The 18,706-nt window shown below is 37.8% G+C and overlaps 1 protein-coding gene across 1 annotated transcript in view; it reads right to left on the reverse strand.

Annotated features, from left to right (window-relative positions):
• Positions 1-18,706, reverse strand: part of LOC150065354 (contactin-associated protein-like 3) — a 39,117-nt gene that overhangs the window by 10,943 nt on the left and 9,468 nt on the right. The window contains 8 exon segments of the mRNA XM_090329357.1: positions 369-587; positions 1,568-1,738; positions 3,269-3,396; positions 9,603-9,744; positions 10,706-10,903; positions 12,473-12,595; positions 15,163-15,272; positions 17,746-17,914. Coding sequence (XP_090185483.1) covers positions 369-587; positions 1,568-1,738; positions 3,269-3,396; positions 9,603-9,744; positions 10,706-10,903; positions 12,473-12,595; positions 15,163-15,272; positions 17,746-17,914 — 1,260 coding nt within the window.

The raw sequence follows: 18,706 nt of genomic DNA on the forward strand, positions 1-18,706 counted from the left end.
CTGTCTTTATCATATATATTTTTTTCCTATGTCATAGAGCGCAGAGTGTGTCTCCCTTTGCACACCTGCACTTGATCTGCTATAGAGTGTGCCTCTGCCTTTCTGCTTACCTGCTTGCTGACTCACTCAGTGTAGCACCACCAAGTTTTCTTACCATTGTAACTTGTCCAGAAATTTCTATTCAGTACCAAAGCCAAGGACCCCAGGTGGAGAATCCCCACTCCTAGAGGGAAACTTCACAACCTTCATCTGGAACCTGTGACAGTGCCCCAGTGGCCAGTATCATCGTATGCCATTGCTTCCGAGTTGGACTTTTTTTCTCAAGATCCTTCTGTGCACGGCTCAGTGATAAATGAAACAGCACTTACCCACGAAGAGCTGGCTGCTGAACTGCAGGCGGATGGGCCCATGGGCTGGGGTAGGCTGCATCTTCCCAGGGATCTGGTCCACGTGGAGTGTGGCTTCTTTCACATTTCTCTCGGCCCTCACGTGGTGCCATCGATTGTCATTAAGGGGAGTGGGTGACCGCACGACGACTTCACAAGGTCCATTACCCACGTCAAAAGAAAAGACTACTTCTACAGGAGCTGGAAAGGAAGAGGCGCTCTTTTGATTTCAGAAGGGAGACAGTTCACGCTGAGAGTGCAGGAATGCACTATCAGAGCCAGCTCTTTAGGAAGACAGCAATACTACTGGGAGAATGCTGCTACTGAGATTTGGCTAGGAAGGCCAAATGCATTTTTACAGTGGAGGCAAAAATCTAAAACTGAACCTAAGACAGTATTTATTCTTTGCTACCTGAAGCTCTGAGTAATAAAGACATTTGGGCACACAAGAACATTAGCATGTTTTCTGGCTTCCTATGAACAAGTGATCTTAACAGTTCAATAGTATATTTAAAGTTTCATATCATTTGGAAATGTGAAATTTTGACAGTCAGAAATTTAATTTCACATCATATATGCAAACTGAGTATTCAGCCAAGTAAGTTTCTAATTTAGTAAGCCATTCGTAGTTTTATTAGTTTGGTTTAGTCCCCTCACTGCATATGGAATTGAGGCAGCACTTAATTGGCACAGTCTGTTCTGTTTCATGAATGTTTCAGTGTCTGCTGTGGTTGGATAAGAGCTCCTCGAAGGACTACATTCTATAGCTTGGTCCCAGGGTGGAGCTACTGGGTGGTAGTGGGATATTTAGGGGTAGAGTATAGGGTTAGATCTAAAAGTCATTTGAGGGTGCCCATGAAGGAGACTTCCTGTGTCTCTGTCTCCTGGCCCACACAGTGAACACACACAACCACCACCACAGGCCACTCCCCCGCAACCAAAGTCTATAAGGCTCCTATATTTTCCTGTGGATACTCCAGGGCCATAAGCCAAACTAAGCTTATTATATGTTAATAGACTCATTTTGTTTCTATAATGAAGATGACAAAAATCATACAATTCTTGTAGTAATAAAAATAATACTGGTAAGGAAATGCACAGTAAACGTAGAAATAAGACTGCCTACAGGATATTGCTCGTTACAGAATACCCCAGGGCTTCCCCAAGCATGGACCACTCACCCCGCAGCTCCAGCCGGATGAAGTCTGTGATCCCCAGGTTCTCTACAAACACCCCCGAGGAAGCTGATGTCTTAAAAAAGAAGGACAGATCGGCACTGAGCTCCCCACGCGAGGGGGGGAAATGAAGATAAGAAAGCTCAGTACTGAAGGAGGCTGAATTCCAAAATGAATCTGGTTACAACCAAACAACAAAAAAAGACAAACATTGAGAAAAAGAAAACAAAGAGCAACTAGACTTCCTATTTCTAGTACCTGTTTTCACTCTTAACACATTACTTGTCTATGCAAGCCTCCTTTTTGTGGTTCTTCTGACTAAGTAACCATGACATGAATGTTCAAATAATGACTCCTTTGATGATTAAGATTTTAGACATTTGTGCTACTATGTAGAGGGACAGGCACTATGGAAATGATCTGCCTTTTCAAAACACAGTTTTCTTTTTAAGTTATAGAGAAAAATGACCTCAGAATGTACATCTATAAATCTTGACATATGCAATGATTCATGTAACCATTACAAAACTGAGATAAAGAGAAGCTCCATCATCCTGGACTCTCCCTCAGGCTATCTCCCTATAACCACATCCTCCAGCAATTCTCCCATCACTAGAGTTGCCTTTGTCCAACCATTAGGGGAGTGGTGTCATGGAGACTGTAATCTTTAAGATTGCCTTCTTTCATTTTGAGGGATACACAGATGGACGAATCTACCAATAACAAGGGAAAAACTAAGAACCAACATTTGGATTTAGCAACACTGCGAAGTCACATTCATGGCCAATTTTATTCAAGAGGTTCCAGAAGAAGGAATAGGTATATTTTATTTTACATGGAAGAGTTAGAATCATTAAAATCATTAAAATTTCTACAAGGTATTCATGAATAGGTATACCTAATGGATTCTGTTCTCTCATTTTCTCATTGTCTCTGGATTGGAGCAATCCTGCAGTGTGCTCTGTAATTAGCACATATTAAATATATACAGATTGATATGTACAGATTCCTTATTCAAATCTAAAATCTGAAGAGATCCAAAATTTGGAAACTTCCTGCATCTTGAAAGGATGTTACAAGTAGAAAAATCCCATACCTGGCCTCATGTGGAAGGTTGTCGTCAAAATGTGGACACACTAAAACCACTGTATAAAAGTACCTTCAGGCCACATGTATACGGAATATATAAACAATAGATGAATACATAAGATTCATAATACATATAAGCTCTTTTATACTCTGTATAAATTTATATAAACCTATAGGAATATAAATGTGATTTATATAGACATATAAACTATATTTTATGTAAATAAACTTAAAAGTTTACACTTGATTCCCATCTGTATGAGTTTTCATAATGAATATACAAATATTCTAGGGTCTGAAAACTATCTGAAGTTCAAAATACTTCTGATCCAATCATTAAGGATAAGGGTTATCTATGCAAACCAAGTGATATTTCAGATCAAGCCACTGGTTTGATAAATTGGTATAGTTAACAACTACAGAAATGAGCCTTAACTCAGAGGTAATATGAATTCTCTCATCTTTTTTCTCAGTTGTAATTAAATATATTTCTTTTTTTCTATGTTAACATACTCCTAATTAAATGTGATGGTGATTTTATGAACGTGTAAAATTAAACTTCTCATGAAACACTGACATACATTCATGGAATCAAGGGACCTCTTTTGCCATACTTACTGTCCCCTTGGCAGTGCAGAGGCCCCACGGAGTAAGCTGCTTCATAGTGTGGTCTGTCTGTGTCAGTCATCACAACCTGAGTGACCGGTAGGTACTGCTTACGGGAGAGAACTACTGTGGCACGGGTCCTAAGAAACAAATACAACCACCTTAACATTATTCTGAATAGAACCCAGATGAAGAGCCTTTTATCAATACTCAAGAAGAGATCACTAAACCTACAAATGACACACCTAGGCATGGGCTCTATGAGCTCATCTGAGGACCCAAGGCTGCTGCTGGTGTACCTGACCATGAAAAACGGAGCAGGCCCCAGAATGTGCTGGAAGCGCAGGTGTGAGATTACATTTTCAATGCATTTAAGTAGTTCACTAGCTGTAATTCTCATGAAACACTGACACTTTCAAGTCTTATTTGCATATATGCAAGCCTTTATGCTTTGCACATACCAGAACAATTCACCTTCAAAACAAAATTCAACACAAAACAAAAAGAAACACATGACTAACAATATTTAGGATTTTCAATTCTCAAATTTTTATCACAGTCATCCCTTATCATTGTTTTTACTTCCTGCATTTTTGGTGCCCCTGGGTAATATTTGTCTAAATATAATATTAGTACTAATATAATATTAATATTGGTATTATTTGCTGAAAGTCTTAAAATTGATCTCCAGGAGCTATGACGGACAGAAAGGATTCTATATTAAAGTTTTAAGAATTTCTATTATAGTTATTATGATATTCATTTATACATTGAGATCATATACTTTAAAACCACAAAGCACTAATTCAAACATGACGTGAAGATATGGTATAATGAACTTAAAATTAACAAGTGGGCAGTGCATTGGGCTTATTTTTCAATGATTGTCAGCACCCATATTTTCTATTTGCCACTGTGTGTTGAAATGTGAAAATTAAAACACCACCACTAGGAGATGTTGTAAATAATAATAGTGGTGGCAATAATATCAGTATAAGTAACTATACCAAAAATATTAATATTTGTTTATAATGTAGTCAAAAAACATCCATATGATATCAATTCTTATAAAAGATTTTTGAGTTTTGCTTTATAGAATAGTGGGTAACAAACTTACAAAAGTGTGTTTATAAGGAAAGTATGTACACCACCTTTCTGTGTCTCCACAAACCAGGAATAAACATGAAGGTATGTCTCTACAAAAGAAATACAGGGGGCCAGGAGTTTGGCCTAGTGGTTAAAGTGCTTGCCTAGCATGCATGAAGAACCGGGTTTGATTCCTTGGTACCACATGTAGAAAAAAGCCGGAAGTGGTGCTGAGGCTCAAGTGGTAGAGCTCTAGCCTTGAGAAAGTCCAAGGACAGTGCTCAGGCCCTGAGCTCAAGCCCAGGACTGGTGAAAAAAAAAAAAAAGAAATACAGGCACCGGGGGACAGTGGCTCATGCCTGTAATCCTAGCTATGCAGGTGTCGGGGTTTTTAGCACTCTTTGCCTCCTGACCAGCAGGAAGGGCAAAGAGAACACACCCCGACTAAGACAAGACCGAGAAAGGATAGGGCCGGCTGGCCGCCGCCTTCACCCAGCCCTCCCTTCTCCAGAGGGAAGACACAGATGCGCCAGGGAGAATGTCACAGCAGACTCCTTTAATGGGAAGATACCAGGGGCTAAAGTAAGAAGCAGGAATCTATTAACATAAAAGTAGGCAGGACAGGGGGAGGTAGGTGAGGTCAGAGAGGGCTGCGGGCCAATCCATGGGTTCGAGGTAGCCTTATTTTACATCACAAACCATAGCCAAACCTTCCAACCAGGACACAGGCAGGCTGGATCTCCAAAACCAGGAAGTGAGCACTGGGCCATGAGATAGGCCTTTTACCCTTGATGTGACGTGCCCCACATGCAGGAAGCTGAGATCTAAGAATCATGGTTCAAAGCCAGCGCGAGCACAAAAATCTGTGATTTGAAGCTGTGCTGTGGCTCAAGTAGTAGAGTGCTAATGCTGAGCTGAAAAGCCCAGGGACAGTGCCCAGGCCTAGGCCCAGAGTTCAAGTCCCATGGCTGACCAAAAGAAAAAAAAAAAACTACAGGCAAGTTAGTATACCAGCTGAGGCTATCACCCAGGGGATACTATTATTTCATTACTTCCAGTCAGCACAATTTACTTCTCTTTCCTCATCTTCTTTCTTCTATATATATTCATCTTCATATTCTATTCTATTCTATTCTATTTATTTATTTATTTATTTATTTATTTATTTATTGCCAGTCTTGAGGCTTGAACTCAGAGCCTGGGCACTGTCCTTGAGTGCCCCACTTCCCTTTATTTTTTTTCTACACAATTTTAACTCAACTAGAAAGAAATATTATGTTTTACTTTTATTAACTTTTTCTTGCCTCTAAAATTTTCCATTTGTTTATTTTTTACAAATTTTTAGACTGATTGCTTATTTTACCCTGTTTTATTAATAGTATTTCTTGTATACTACTGATCCCCAAATATAGTATCCTTTCTCCACAATAATTGAACTATATCCCCTGCAAACTATTAAGAAAACTATGCTGTACTATACTCAAAAATATCATATAAGAATGTTAATCTTTTTAAAAATCATAACTGCTAGGTATAAACAATATTGTCAATTTTTCTCTATGCAAATATCTATTTTGGTTAACTGTTATGTGGGCATTAGATCTAAACAATGCAAGAGTGATGACTGAATATTCAGGTATTTCTGATCATTGACATGAATTTGGAGATATAAATATTTCCATATAGACATATAGGTTTATGATAGGATATATATTCTACAGACATATACTGATATAATATATTATATAGATCAATATGTATCTATGACATGCAAAGATTCAGCTTAACTGTAATTATGCTCTTAAATTTATGTGTCAATGATTGCATATAGAGATTTTTCTTGAATACTTGACTATAAAACATGACATTTGAAATATAATGTTTAAACTCAGTTTTAATAAAAAAAAGTTTTATTAAAAATATATTCACAAATGATTATATACAAATAAACAGAAAAAGGAAATGAAGTCAATGTAAGACATGAAAAGGGAATTCAATGATTATATTAAAATACCACAAAGAATTTCTGGGAACTGAAGCCCTAGGGATAAAAAGTTCTACAAGTGAAATAAAATATACAATTGAGTCAAGTGCTGTTGCTCACTTCTATAATCTTGGATGCTCAAGGTGCTGATATCTGAGGAGTGAAGTTCAAGGCTAGCCTGAACAGGAAAGTCTGTAAGACTCTTATCTCCAATAAACTCTCCCCCAAATAAACTGGAAGTGAAGCTGTAGCTCAAATGGTAGAGAGGAAAAAAAGCTCAGGGACAGCACCCAGGCCCTGAATTCAAACAGTAATAACAACAAAATACAGTTGAAAAACCTCTTAACTGGAGTAATCAAACAGAAGGCAAGATATCAGGCTTGAAGATATAGTAGTCAAATCAAAAGAAGATAAAAATAAAGAAAAAGGCATAAAAATATAAAAGGAATGTGCAGAAATCCTAGACTTCTATGAAAAGGCCAAATCTATGGGCTTGGACATAGAAGAGGAGAGGTCAATTCATAGAAAGGAAACATATTCATTAAAGTAACAGCAGAAAATTTACCAGATCTTGAAAAAGAGAAGCTCAGCAAGGTACAGGAGTCTTTGAGATTACCAGCCAGAATAGAACCAACCTATCCACAAACATTGTAATGCACTAAACAGGGAACAAGGAAAGAATCCTGAAAACTTTTAGAGACACATCCCAAATCACTAGCAATGAACAATTCATCAGAATAACAGCAGATCCTCAAAAGAAACCTTAAAGAAAGGAAGGACTTAGAATAATATATTTCAAACCTTAAAAGTTAACCATGGGCAAGTTAAATGCTGGGCACGGTGACTCACGCCTGTAATCCTACCTACTCGGGAGACTGAGATCTAAGCCAGTCTGGGCATTAAAAAGTCCCTGAAACTCTTATCTCCAATTAATCACCAGAAAACAGGAAGTGGTGCTGTGGCTCAAGGGGTAGGACAGTAGCCTTGAGATGAAGAGCTCAGGGACAATGCCCAGTCCCAGAGTTAAGTCCCACAACCAACAAAAAGAAAAAGAAAAGAAGTTAACCACAAAAAAAAGTTAACCACATTCAATTGAGACTAATTCTATCATTCATATCTGAAGCAAGTAAAAGCCTTCCATAATAAATATAAAGGTATTTATGACCACTAAATCCACATTGCAGAAGATACTCAAAGGAATCTTATACATAAATTAGGGAGGAAACATGAAATTTTTCATGTAAATCTAAAAATAGGGGAGAAAAATTTCACCATGTAAGTATATAATCATATAGAGTAGCAAAGAATCTTACACAAAAACAGAAAAGCAGAAATTACTACCTACCTTTCAATATTATATTCAATGGTAATGATTTCAACTCCTTAATAAAAAAAGACATAAAATGGCAAATTGACAATAAAAAGCAAGACCTAGGCCAGGAGTTTGGCCTAGTGGTAGAGTGCTTGCCTAGCATGCACAAAGACCTGGGTTCAATTCCTCAGGACCACATACATAGAAAAAAAGCTGGAAGTAGTGCTATGGCTCTAATGGTAGAACACTAGCCTTGAGAAAGCCCAAGGATAATGTTCAGGCCCTGAGTTCCTGAGTTCAAGACCCAGGACTGGCAAAAAAAAAAAAGATTTGACCATTTCTTGTCTACAATAATTGCATCTTACTGAGAAAACTCATGCAATATTTTAGGGAAGAAGGGTAGACAAGTAACTGGACCACAAAAGCAAGTAGCTATATTCATGTCTAGAAACACAGACTTCAAACCATTATTACTCAGAAGAGACCAATACGGTAATTTCATATTACCAAATGCTAAATGTGTTATTAGTAATCAAAAGAAAATAATCATTGCTAACATATGTGTCAAATGTTAGTGTGCCCAATTATGTTAAACTAACACTACTAGACTTGAAAACCTCAGATAGAAGTGCCTAGACCCAGAGTCCAAGCCCCATGGCCAACAAAAAACAACAACAACGAAAATCTCAGACAGACTCCAACACAAGGATAGTAGGAGTAGTTGATACATGACTCTCACTAATAGATAGGCCACCTAGCCCTCACTGACAAAAATCACAAAGAAACTTCAGAATTAAATGACAGGCCATACCAAGACATGTGAAAGGGTATCAATGTATGTGAATTAATGCACCTTCTATCTGGCAAATATCATGTAACCCTTTTATTAATTACAATAAAGAAAAATAAATAACAGGCCAAACTTAACAGACATGTGCAGAGTATTTTACCTGGAGCTATACAATACACACTTTTCTAACGGTCCATGGAATTTTCTCCACATTAGATAATCTTTCATGACACAAAACAAGTTTTACAAAATATAAGAATACTGAAATAATTCTGTATTTTTATCAAAACACAATGAAATAAAACTGGAACTTAACAACAACTAAAAGCACACAATATATTCACACACATGGAGTCTGAACAACACTTTGTTGACTTATGAGTTGAAGAAAAGAGGTGAAATCCAGAAGTTCTAGTATCTAATGAAAATGAGAACAAAACCTACTAGAATCACTGAAGCACAGCAAAGGCAAAGCTAAGAGGAAAATTTCGAGGTATAAGAGCCTACCTAAAGATTTAAATATACAAAAGCAGTATCTCAAATAAATACCCTAGTGATACACCTCAAACTCCTAGAAAAAATATGAACTAGCAAAATCCAAAACCAGCTGACAGAAAAGGAATAGTAAAGATTAGGGCAAAAAGAGAAAAACATAAAAGGGATTCACACAGGGAATGAATAAGTCAAATTGGCCTTATTTGCAAATGACACAACTCTATACTTACGAGACATTAAAGATTCCACCAAAAAAATGTCTTAGATCTGCTAAATTTCTATGACAATGTAGCAGGATATAAAAATCAACATTCAAAAATCAGTATTTTTAATACACTAACAGACTAAGAAAATAAAAACCTAAGTATAAACTTCCAAAGGAAGTAAAGGACTTCTATGACAAAAGCTATTAAAGCTTGAAGATACTGTAAGAAAGAAAGCCCTCCCGTGCTCAGACTGCAGAATTAATATAACAAAAATGGCTAAATCTGCTGATTAAGCAATGTAGAGATCCAATGCAGTTCCATAATTCTTCACAGAAACAGAAAAATCAATTTTGAAATTCAATGGAAGCATGAAAGATCATAATGGAAAAAGGTAATGCTGAGGCCATCACAATACCTAACTGCAAAGTGGTAAGAAAATTACAGTTTACATAGCGAAATCCCATAGAACTCACCATTCATTCCAGTCATCATCACAGGTGCATTGACATCCGATATTAATGTGGTTGCCCTCAGATCCACAAATACATTTTTGAGCATCAGGCAGAGAACCTGTCTCACTGGTACTTCCAACCTGCCAGGTCACTGGGGTTCCGCCTGAAAGACAAGAGTGAGGAATGTGAAATTAGTAACATCCAAAACTCTACTAGCAGAGGATTACAACAGCTCAAACCCTAGATACATAAGGCCACATAGGATGAGGCCAAATGAATGGACTTCTAGGACATGGAAACAAGAGCTTAATTATAAGTGACTGCTACTCTTTATGTGTCATGTTTTTCTCCCTTCTCTTGTGTTACCTTTGGTTAATCTCATATTGTTATTGTATCTACTTTGTTACCTGGTATATTATATAGACGTTTACCTGTTTATTTGAAATAGGAGGGGAAAAATGAGGGGAGGGAGTGGGGGAAGGGAAATGGGGACAAAAACATAAGAAGGGATATCAATGTGTGAGAAGTAATGCACCCTCTATCTGGCAAATAGACCCCCTATATACACTGAAATAAAAAAAAAAAGAAGAAAAAAAAGGAAAAAAAGAGTGAGGAATGTGACACCTATAATATATATATAGTATAGATCTTAAACAGCATATACATATCTAATATATACTATATATGGTACATGTATATTGTATATATGTGTGTATATACACTATATATACATATATAGTGCAAGTATATACTATATATTATATATAGATGCATATTATAAATACACTACATTATTATTGTTATTGTAAAGGTGATATACAGTTCGATAATGCCATCCCTTCCCTCACTCCCAGTTTTTCCTCCTACCTCCCTCCATAAGTTGTATAGTTCATTTTCAACCTAGTGTCTAGTGAGTATCACTGCTGTATTTATTCCAAGGGCCTAATAAGGAGGCCATTATTGCTTAGGTGAGATTGAGAACAGACTTCAGATCACTCACAGCTTTGAACAAAAAATAGCACCTACTGGCCTTGCTCTTCACCCTATGAGAAAATATCTTTCAGTTATGCCTACTGCAAATTCTAGAGTACAAATAATAGAGTCTACAAAGGCTCATTGCTTACCATGGTGCTCTGAGAGCCTGGGCTTCTTGCAGGGGAAAGTCAGTTCCTGCTCGCAGTGGTCTGCATGGTTGACTACGGCCTGCAGCTGGTCCATGCTGGCCCTATAGTTAAAATGCACTAGCTGTAGGCTATCTCCCTGTGAGCCTTTGGCTCTGACTAAGTGGGATCCATTATGCTGTACTGAGGTCCACACAGTATCTGGTGGGCAGAAATTGGGTTGGAACAAAGAAAGGATATCAAAACTAGGTTGAAATGGTTAAGAGAAACATCTCTAATTTGAATTGGTTAAAAAACATAGAAATAGATCTGAGCCTATTGTTCCCTGCTATAATCCTAGCTATTCAGAAGGCTGAGTCCTACATAATTATGAAAAATTATATATTATATATAATTGTATTGATGTAATAGATAATTATAGTTTACCATACATTTATCTATATATGCATAGTATAGTTATACATTTATATTTATATAAATATATATGTGTATATAGAAATATAAAGCATATATTTCTATAATACATAATCATATATACTGTTATTTATTTATTGTATATTACATGTAATATAAATATATTTATTGCATTAATATATTGGTTGTATTATATTAATTATATAATTTTATGTATATATAAATATACATATATATTATGCATTTGTGGTAGAAGGGACTCAAATTCAAACCAAGGCTTCATGCATGCTAATTAAGCATTTCACTAATGAGTAACATATCCAGCCCTTTTGAAGGGAGCCCAAATGATGGCCTGAACTTGGGGCGTGGGCACAGTCCCTTAGCTTTTTTGCTCAAGAATGGTGCTCTATTATGGTGCCACAGCTTCACTTCTGGTTTTCTGCTGGTTAACTGGAGATAAAACTCTCAAAAACTTTCCTGCCCTGGCTGGCTTTGAATCTTGATCCTCAGATGTAGCCTCCTGATTCACTAGGAATACATTTGTGAAGCACTGGTACCAGTGCTAAAATATTGAGTAGTGGGGTGACAGCCACTCATTTATAGTTAAGATAGTGAAACAATGTGGACATTTGTGCATCTAATTAAGTATTTCTGGCAATAATCACTACTACTGAATCTTTGGAAGTTCTGCTGACAGATTTCGACATACTTCTGTTAAATCGATTGCCTGTGGGGAGGCCTTTAGGAAAGAAATGGTGTTAATTAAAACATATTTCACAATGTTTATAAGTGAAGAAAACCATACTGCCTTTTGTGATTCCTCCACCCGAACTGGTATATTTTGCCTGACTCTTCTTCTATACCATGTGTGCATCAAGGGTCACATCTAACAGCTCCCCTGCACACAGAGTCTTAATGTACCCCATCCAAACACAGATCCAGGGACAAGAACTCCAAGAGGTGGTGGAAGAATACTGATTGAAACTCTATGAAGGGCACTATCACAAAACTCAGGAAAACTAGCAAGAATAGGGCAAACTGAGTGATGAGGATTGGTGCCCATTTTTTATTCAGGATACCAGAAAACAGATCCTGAGGGAGGCTGTTGGAATTTCTATAGAAGCTTAAGTGTATAGGTTATTTTTTTAATGACATTTTCCCTGTAATTGTATTACAGGGGAAATGTAACTGCATTACAACGATTTCACAGAACAACAAATAAACAAATAAGCTTGGGGTTAGTGTTTATAATTATTTATTCTGTGCACCCTTTGCACCAAGATAACCATCATTTTGCTGCTGCACATAGCACTCCTTACAGGAATTTAACTATTGTAGCATAGCTTATTAGCTAACCTGTCATGTTGCAGTACACCAGAGCTGGTCCCAGGGGACCACTTCCATCTGAGTCAATGTAGTAGAGTCCTGAAGAGTCTTCTTCTCGGTATTTATGGGCTTCACAAGACTGCTCATATAGAGCTGCAGAGAACACCATTGGTCATATAGAAGCCATCATGGGATGGATGGCTCCACTGTTAACTACGCAATATCCCATCTCCCCACCACATGATGCCATGCTGCACTGTTCTGCCTGAGTCTCAGCTTCCCCACATCACATCAGGCAGCTGAAGTTCTGAAGCACAGTTAGAAATTAAGAGACATCTGCATGAAAACCATAAATTGGGATAATATATAGCCCTGCTGCTTAGACTTTGGCCAAATCTTTACCCTAAGGTTTCTGTGAAGTCCAGTCTCTTCCAAAAAAAAGATTTACATGGTAAATTCTGACTGGGGATGGCGGAAAGCTGCTCCTGATGTGTTTAGTGGATAAGCTGCTCCCTCTAGTCTGCCGAGGGCTTCTCATGGAACCCACATCACTGGAGACTCTGGGATGTCTTCCCAAAACCCATACTAGCTGTCCTGGGATTCTGTGCCAAAAAAAAAAAAAGTGACTATGACTTTTTCTGACTATGACTCATGACTATCCATGCTCTTCTTTGACTTCAGTTTATGTGGACTAAAATTAACTCACATTCTTGAAGATGCAATATATTTCCCTAAGAGAAGAAACTAAAGAAAGCCGACACATAGAGTTCTTCCTCTAAAGATGCAGGGAGAGAAGAGGTGCTGGTCCTTACAAGAGCAGGACTTCGGTGTCACATTGCTCATACTTGCTAGTGACTAGTTGTGAATAAAGTCTTGTTAGTTTGAACATTGACCAGTAGCCTGGTCCCTGACAGCCCTGGCTCTGGTTTTGTGATCAAGCTGCAATACCCAGAGCAGCTGCTTCAGCTTCCTCCTCCCTCAAGCACAGCGTAGGTAGTAACTCTTCTCTCTTTTGAGTTTTAAGGATTTATGAAGCTAAAACATGCCAAGAACTAGAATCCTGCAGACATACTGAAACTTCTCAGCATATGTTAATTCTTATCATCACTACCAGCACCTAGGTTAAACAAGACCTGAAACTTTACCTGGTTTCTTGCTATCTAGAACTGCTACTAGGATAGTACCTAGCTGCTCACACATCATTTGACTTTGGAAGACAAAAATTCAGAGCTTTTTTTTTTTGCTATAGCTCATTTTCCCTTTACCTGTTCTTTTTCTTTGGTGTTCTATATTTTGTATTATATATTATTGCAACCTGCTTTCACATTATTTGAAAATAAAATTAGTTTAAAAACATGCCAGACATTTACCCAACCATCCAGAAACAAGGACATACTAAACCCACTAGCACAACAATGTTCATTGCAGCACTATTCACCATAGCAAAGATATGGAACCAACCTAGATGTCCCTCAGTTGATGAGTGGATCAACAAGTTGTGGTATTTGTACACAATGGAATTCTATGCTGCTGTCAAAAAGAATGACATCGCCCCATTTGTTAGGAAATGGAAAGACTTAGAAAAAATCATATTAAGTGAAGTAAGCCAGACTCAAAGGAACTTAGGCTCAATGGTTTCCCTCATTCGTCATAATCAGTAGAAACCTTGGACTCTACTAGCAGAGATTTGCAATAGAGCAAAATCTTGATACATAAGGCCATATAATGTGAAGCTAATTGAAAGGACCTCCAGGATATAGAAACAAAAGCCATATAATGAATGATTGTTGTCCTTAATGTACTATGTTGTCTCTCATCTCCTTTGCTGTCCCTTGGTTATCTCATATTGGTATAGTATCTCACTTTGTTATCTGATATATTGAATTTATTTGTATTTGGATATTTGAAATTTGATAGGGAAGGGGGGAAAACCAAGACGGGTGGGGGGGTGTGAGGGGGGAGGGAAATGGGTACCAAGACATGTGAAAGGGTATCAATGTATGTGAATTAATGCACCTTCTATCTGGCAAATATCATGTAACCCTTTTACTAATTACAATAAAAAATATGGAAAGAAAAAAAAACAAAAAACATGCCAGACATTGGGGCCAGGAGTTTGGCCTAGTGCTAGAATGCTTGCCTAGTATGCACGAAGACCCAGGTTTGAATCCTTGGTATCTTATATAGAAAAAGCTAGAAGTGGTGCTGTGGCTCAAGTGGTAGAGCTCTAGCCTTGAGAAAGCCCAAGGTAGTGCTCAGGCCATGAGTTCAAGCCCCAGGACTACCCAAAAAAAAAAAAAAACCATGCCAGACAAAGATGAATCTTTAGCTGGGCACTGGTGGCTCATGCCCATAATTCTAGCTACTCAAGAGGCTGAGATATGAGGATCATACTTCAAAGCCAGCTCTGGTAGACAAATCCTCAAGACTCTCATTTCAAGTTAACCAGAGAAAAGCCAGAAGTAGAAGTGTGACTCAAATGGTAGAATGCTAACGGACTTAGTAAGAAATAGGAGGCGCAAAACACAATCTCTAGTACCAGTACAAAAATAGATAATGAAGGGAAGGGAGGGAGAGAGGGAAAGGGAAGAAACATTGATTTCTAAAATACCATATTTTCTTGTTTTTTATGTCATTTAGTTAAAAACACAGACATATGTACTACAGAATGACAGGCAATAGGAAAGAGAACAGTAACCAAAGTGCCATGTGCATCTTACAGGAATGGCAGGTGGCTCCTGTGTAGCCAGTATGGGTGCAGTCACAGGAGAAGGTAGCCCACGACTGGGAACATTTACCCCCATGTTCACAATAGCTGGGCAAACACCTAAAGGAAGACAGATAAACACTGCTGTCTTTCAAATGCAGTCACAATAAAATGTGCTTGTCATGCTGGTTTGTTACAAGAAAGATGAAGGACAACAGTAAATAGAAATAACCCAACAGGACAGAGGCAGTTGGGTCTGCCCTTTGGTCTGTGAATATAACACATAACCAAGGTTAGAAAGCTTGGTTAAATGCAACATTTGTGATAGGTATATTTTCAATACTTCTCCTTGTATTAGTTCTGTTCATTTTTCACCAAAAAGCCTACAGCTTTGTTGCATATATATGAAGGGTAATAGTAGCTTTCAATGACCTCAGATAGACACAGAGTTACGTTTCCCTCCTGCCTAGGGCCCTCGTCATGTGATACGGCAGAACTCCTCTCTCTCAGGTCCAGCACCAGCATCATCACAAAAACAGACGATGTGACCAGCTTTGACCAAGAGGGCCTTGCAACAACAACATCCACAACCACAACACAATGTTTAGTAATCAGACACAAGAAGGACAACATTCTTTTGTAAAAAGGTCAAATATGTTTTTGGCACATATGTTCCAGGAAATAACTCAGCTTAAAAACACATCAGCCTGCTATATATGTTATTTTCTAATTCCCTAGTACTTCCCAGGCTACTGGTTTTCATTCTTATCATGTCTATCAGGATTTTCAGTTCACACAAATTCACTCAGGTAAATGCAGCCTTATAAAGGATTTGGATTGATCCTTATTCCTTTGTGCTCCAATTCATCATTCAAATGGCTTTCACAACAACTGTTAGGAAAAAAAACCCTAAAACTCATCACATTATATATAATTAAGCACTGGACAACCAAATTTAGAATAATATAGAACAAAAAGGCTGCTCTCTTGCTCACTAACACAAAGATATGAATGCCCATACCAAGCCATCTATAAGCAAGCCCAAAGTGAATGGGAAATTTATGTAATTCTAAAATTTTATTCAAAATGAGAGATTCCCAGGAGCAAAATGAGTGACAGAGGAGAATGACCACCATGGGGCAAAGCTATCCAGGGAGCACCTGTTCTCTTCTGTCCTACTGCCTGGAGACTAATCAGTGAGTCATCGGTACATAGAAATAAAACAAAGCAAAAAATATCAAGGGAAGGCAGGTAAAGTTGGGGAAAGGACCACCTGGCCTGTTTTAACATCTTCCCTCTAATACTGTACAGATTATACTCCTATTGAAATTGTTGGAGCCTTTAGCTTTGCTCTTTGAAAGCTGTATGTGTGTGTATGTATTATGCATATGTGTATACAGATATGTGTATATCTATCTACACCTGTATTATGTGTATACATGCAAATGTAATTACATATGCATATACATATATACATATAGAAAAGTGGAAAACGTCAGCTACCGATAATAACTAAAAACGAGTAAACATGATTTTACCTTTTAAAAAAAGAAATATATATTCGATTTTAAATTTCTTACTGATTCTAGAAGACTGTCAGTTTTAAAATAGCCAATGTTGAAAGGATATTAAAACATCTTCCTAGTAGGCTTAGCTTGGTCATAAGGTTCTATTAGTCATGTCCAACTTAACTACAGAGCAGACACTAAACACACAGTTCTCATGCCTCCTCGGTCATTCTACTACCATAGCTGTGAAAGGAACAGAAAAAAACATAAAACACAACAAAATAGCACAGAGAACTCTAGAAAGCCATTTAGTGCCAGTCATTTCATCCCTGTTTAGGTCTAGCCTAGCTTAGTTGTTTTCTATCATTTCTTTATCCCTATTCCATTGAGGACACAGTGGACATCCATTTTCCTAACCTGTGGAATACAACTGTTAGAAACACGATTTGCATCAGTAAGTACACAGGATGGCTGGTATTTTACAAAAACTAGGTTGCTTAAAGGCATAGAAATGGAAAATTCATGACTTTGTCTTCCAAGAAAATATTATAATTTGCAAGGCACAATATTAACATAAAATCAAAACAGTACATTAGTTTTCCATGATCAATGTTTAGATCTTAAAGTACTCCACTGTCCAGTGCTTCAAAGACCTGAGCCTGATGACTGCAGAAGGAGGTGAGGAAAGTTTGAAGGCCTGGGCCTAGTCAGGGATTTTCAGGGAATGTGTCCTGCAGAGTGGGGTGGGATCCAGTCTCTTGCTGTTCATGATTCTAAGGATGAGATACTCAAGGCATGCTGTTTTGCTGTTTCACCAAAGACCTCAGAGCAACTGTACCAAGAGACTCCAGATTGAAATCTCCAAAATAAATCTTTTGTCTTTATAAATGGATTAGCTCAGGAATAGTATCTCATTACAGTAATGGAGAACTAACAGTGTGAATGTACTTCCTTATTTGGCATAGCAGAAACAGAGGAAAGAAGGGATACACTTATCCAGCTGTTCATGTGCTTATGAACTAACTAAGTAGATTAAAAATTGAATTCAGACATGGCAGCATTCTGAACCTGAATGGCTTACTTATCTGTCTATAATGCCACAGGAATCTATCTGAAGATCACTGAAACTCCCTACTGCTCCCTGCTGTATAGAGATAGGATCGACCGCTTTGTCACCAATAGAGATGAGTCTCAGACAGCCCTGGAACCCGCCCAGGGAGCTCCGGCATCCAGAGCCAGAGGCGTTTTCTGGACAGCCTAAACATTAAGACACAGGCAGAGGACAATCAACAAGCATGACCAGAACAAAAGCCCACACTATAAGGGAAGTGTCAGTGAAACTGCTCCTAGAACAACTCCTAAAATTAATTTAAAATAAAATAGATAATAGAACAGGCCCAAATTGCGCAAAAGACACCTAACTAACAGAGTTCATAAATTTCTATTTTGACCCATAAAACATTGTAAATGTACCAGTGGACCTCTCTCACAAGAAGAAAGCCACACTCTGGGACTGCTGGGCTAAAATACTGAAGATATCATATAGGTAGATCCTGTGGCCAGATAGTGCTGATTTATGCCTGCTGCCCTGTCATTATTACTGGTTATCATCTCTCTGTCTCAAAAATGTTGTGATTTGGCCTAAGTTTATAGTCACACTAACTGTAATAATAAGAAATACACATTTTGCCTTTATGGTGAAGTTGCATATTAAAACTGGTTTTAACTACACATACCTTTCTCATCCATGCCTCCAATTTTCTCTATTAGCCACCATGTAATCTCCTTTCTCTGCCCTTCCCCATGTCTTTTTATTCAGCATATGTGGATAGAAGGTGGAAGACCTAATCTGGGACTCCTTAAAGTCTGGACCTGGGAACTGTAACCCAATCATCAAGATAACACAAACAGCACATATTTAATATTACTTCTATAAATAATAAATGTATAGAGCATTATGAAAGATAAAGGTTCAGAATACTAGTTCCCCGGGGGCTGAGAAGCTCCGGAGGTATTGTAACAATAACTGTGAGCCCACAAACATCACTT

The sequence above is a fragment of the Megascapheus bottae genome, chromosome 3, assembly GCF_031878675.1.
Source record: "Megascapheus bottae isolate mThoBot1 chromosome 3, mThoBot2.hap1, whole genome shotgun sequence".
In the NCBI taxonomy this organism is placed as follows: domain Eukaryota; kingdom Metazoa; phylum Chordata; class Mammalia; order Rodentia; family Geomyidae; genus Megascapheus; species Megascapheus bottae.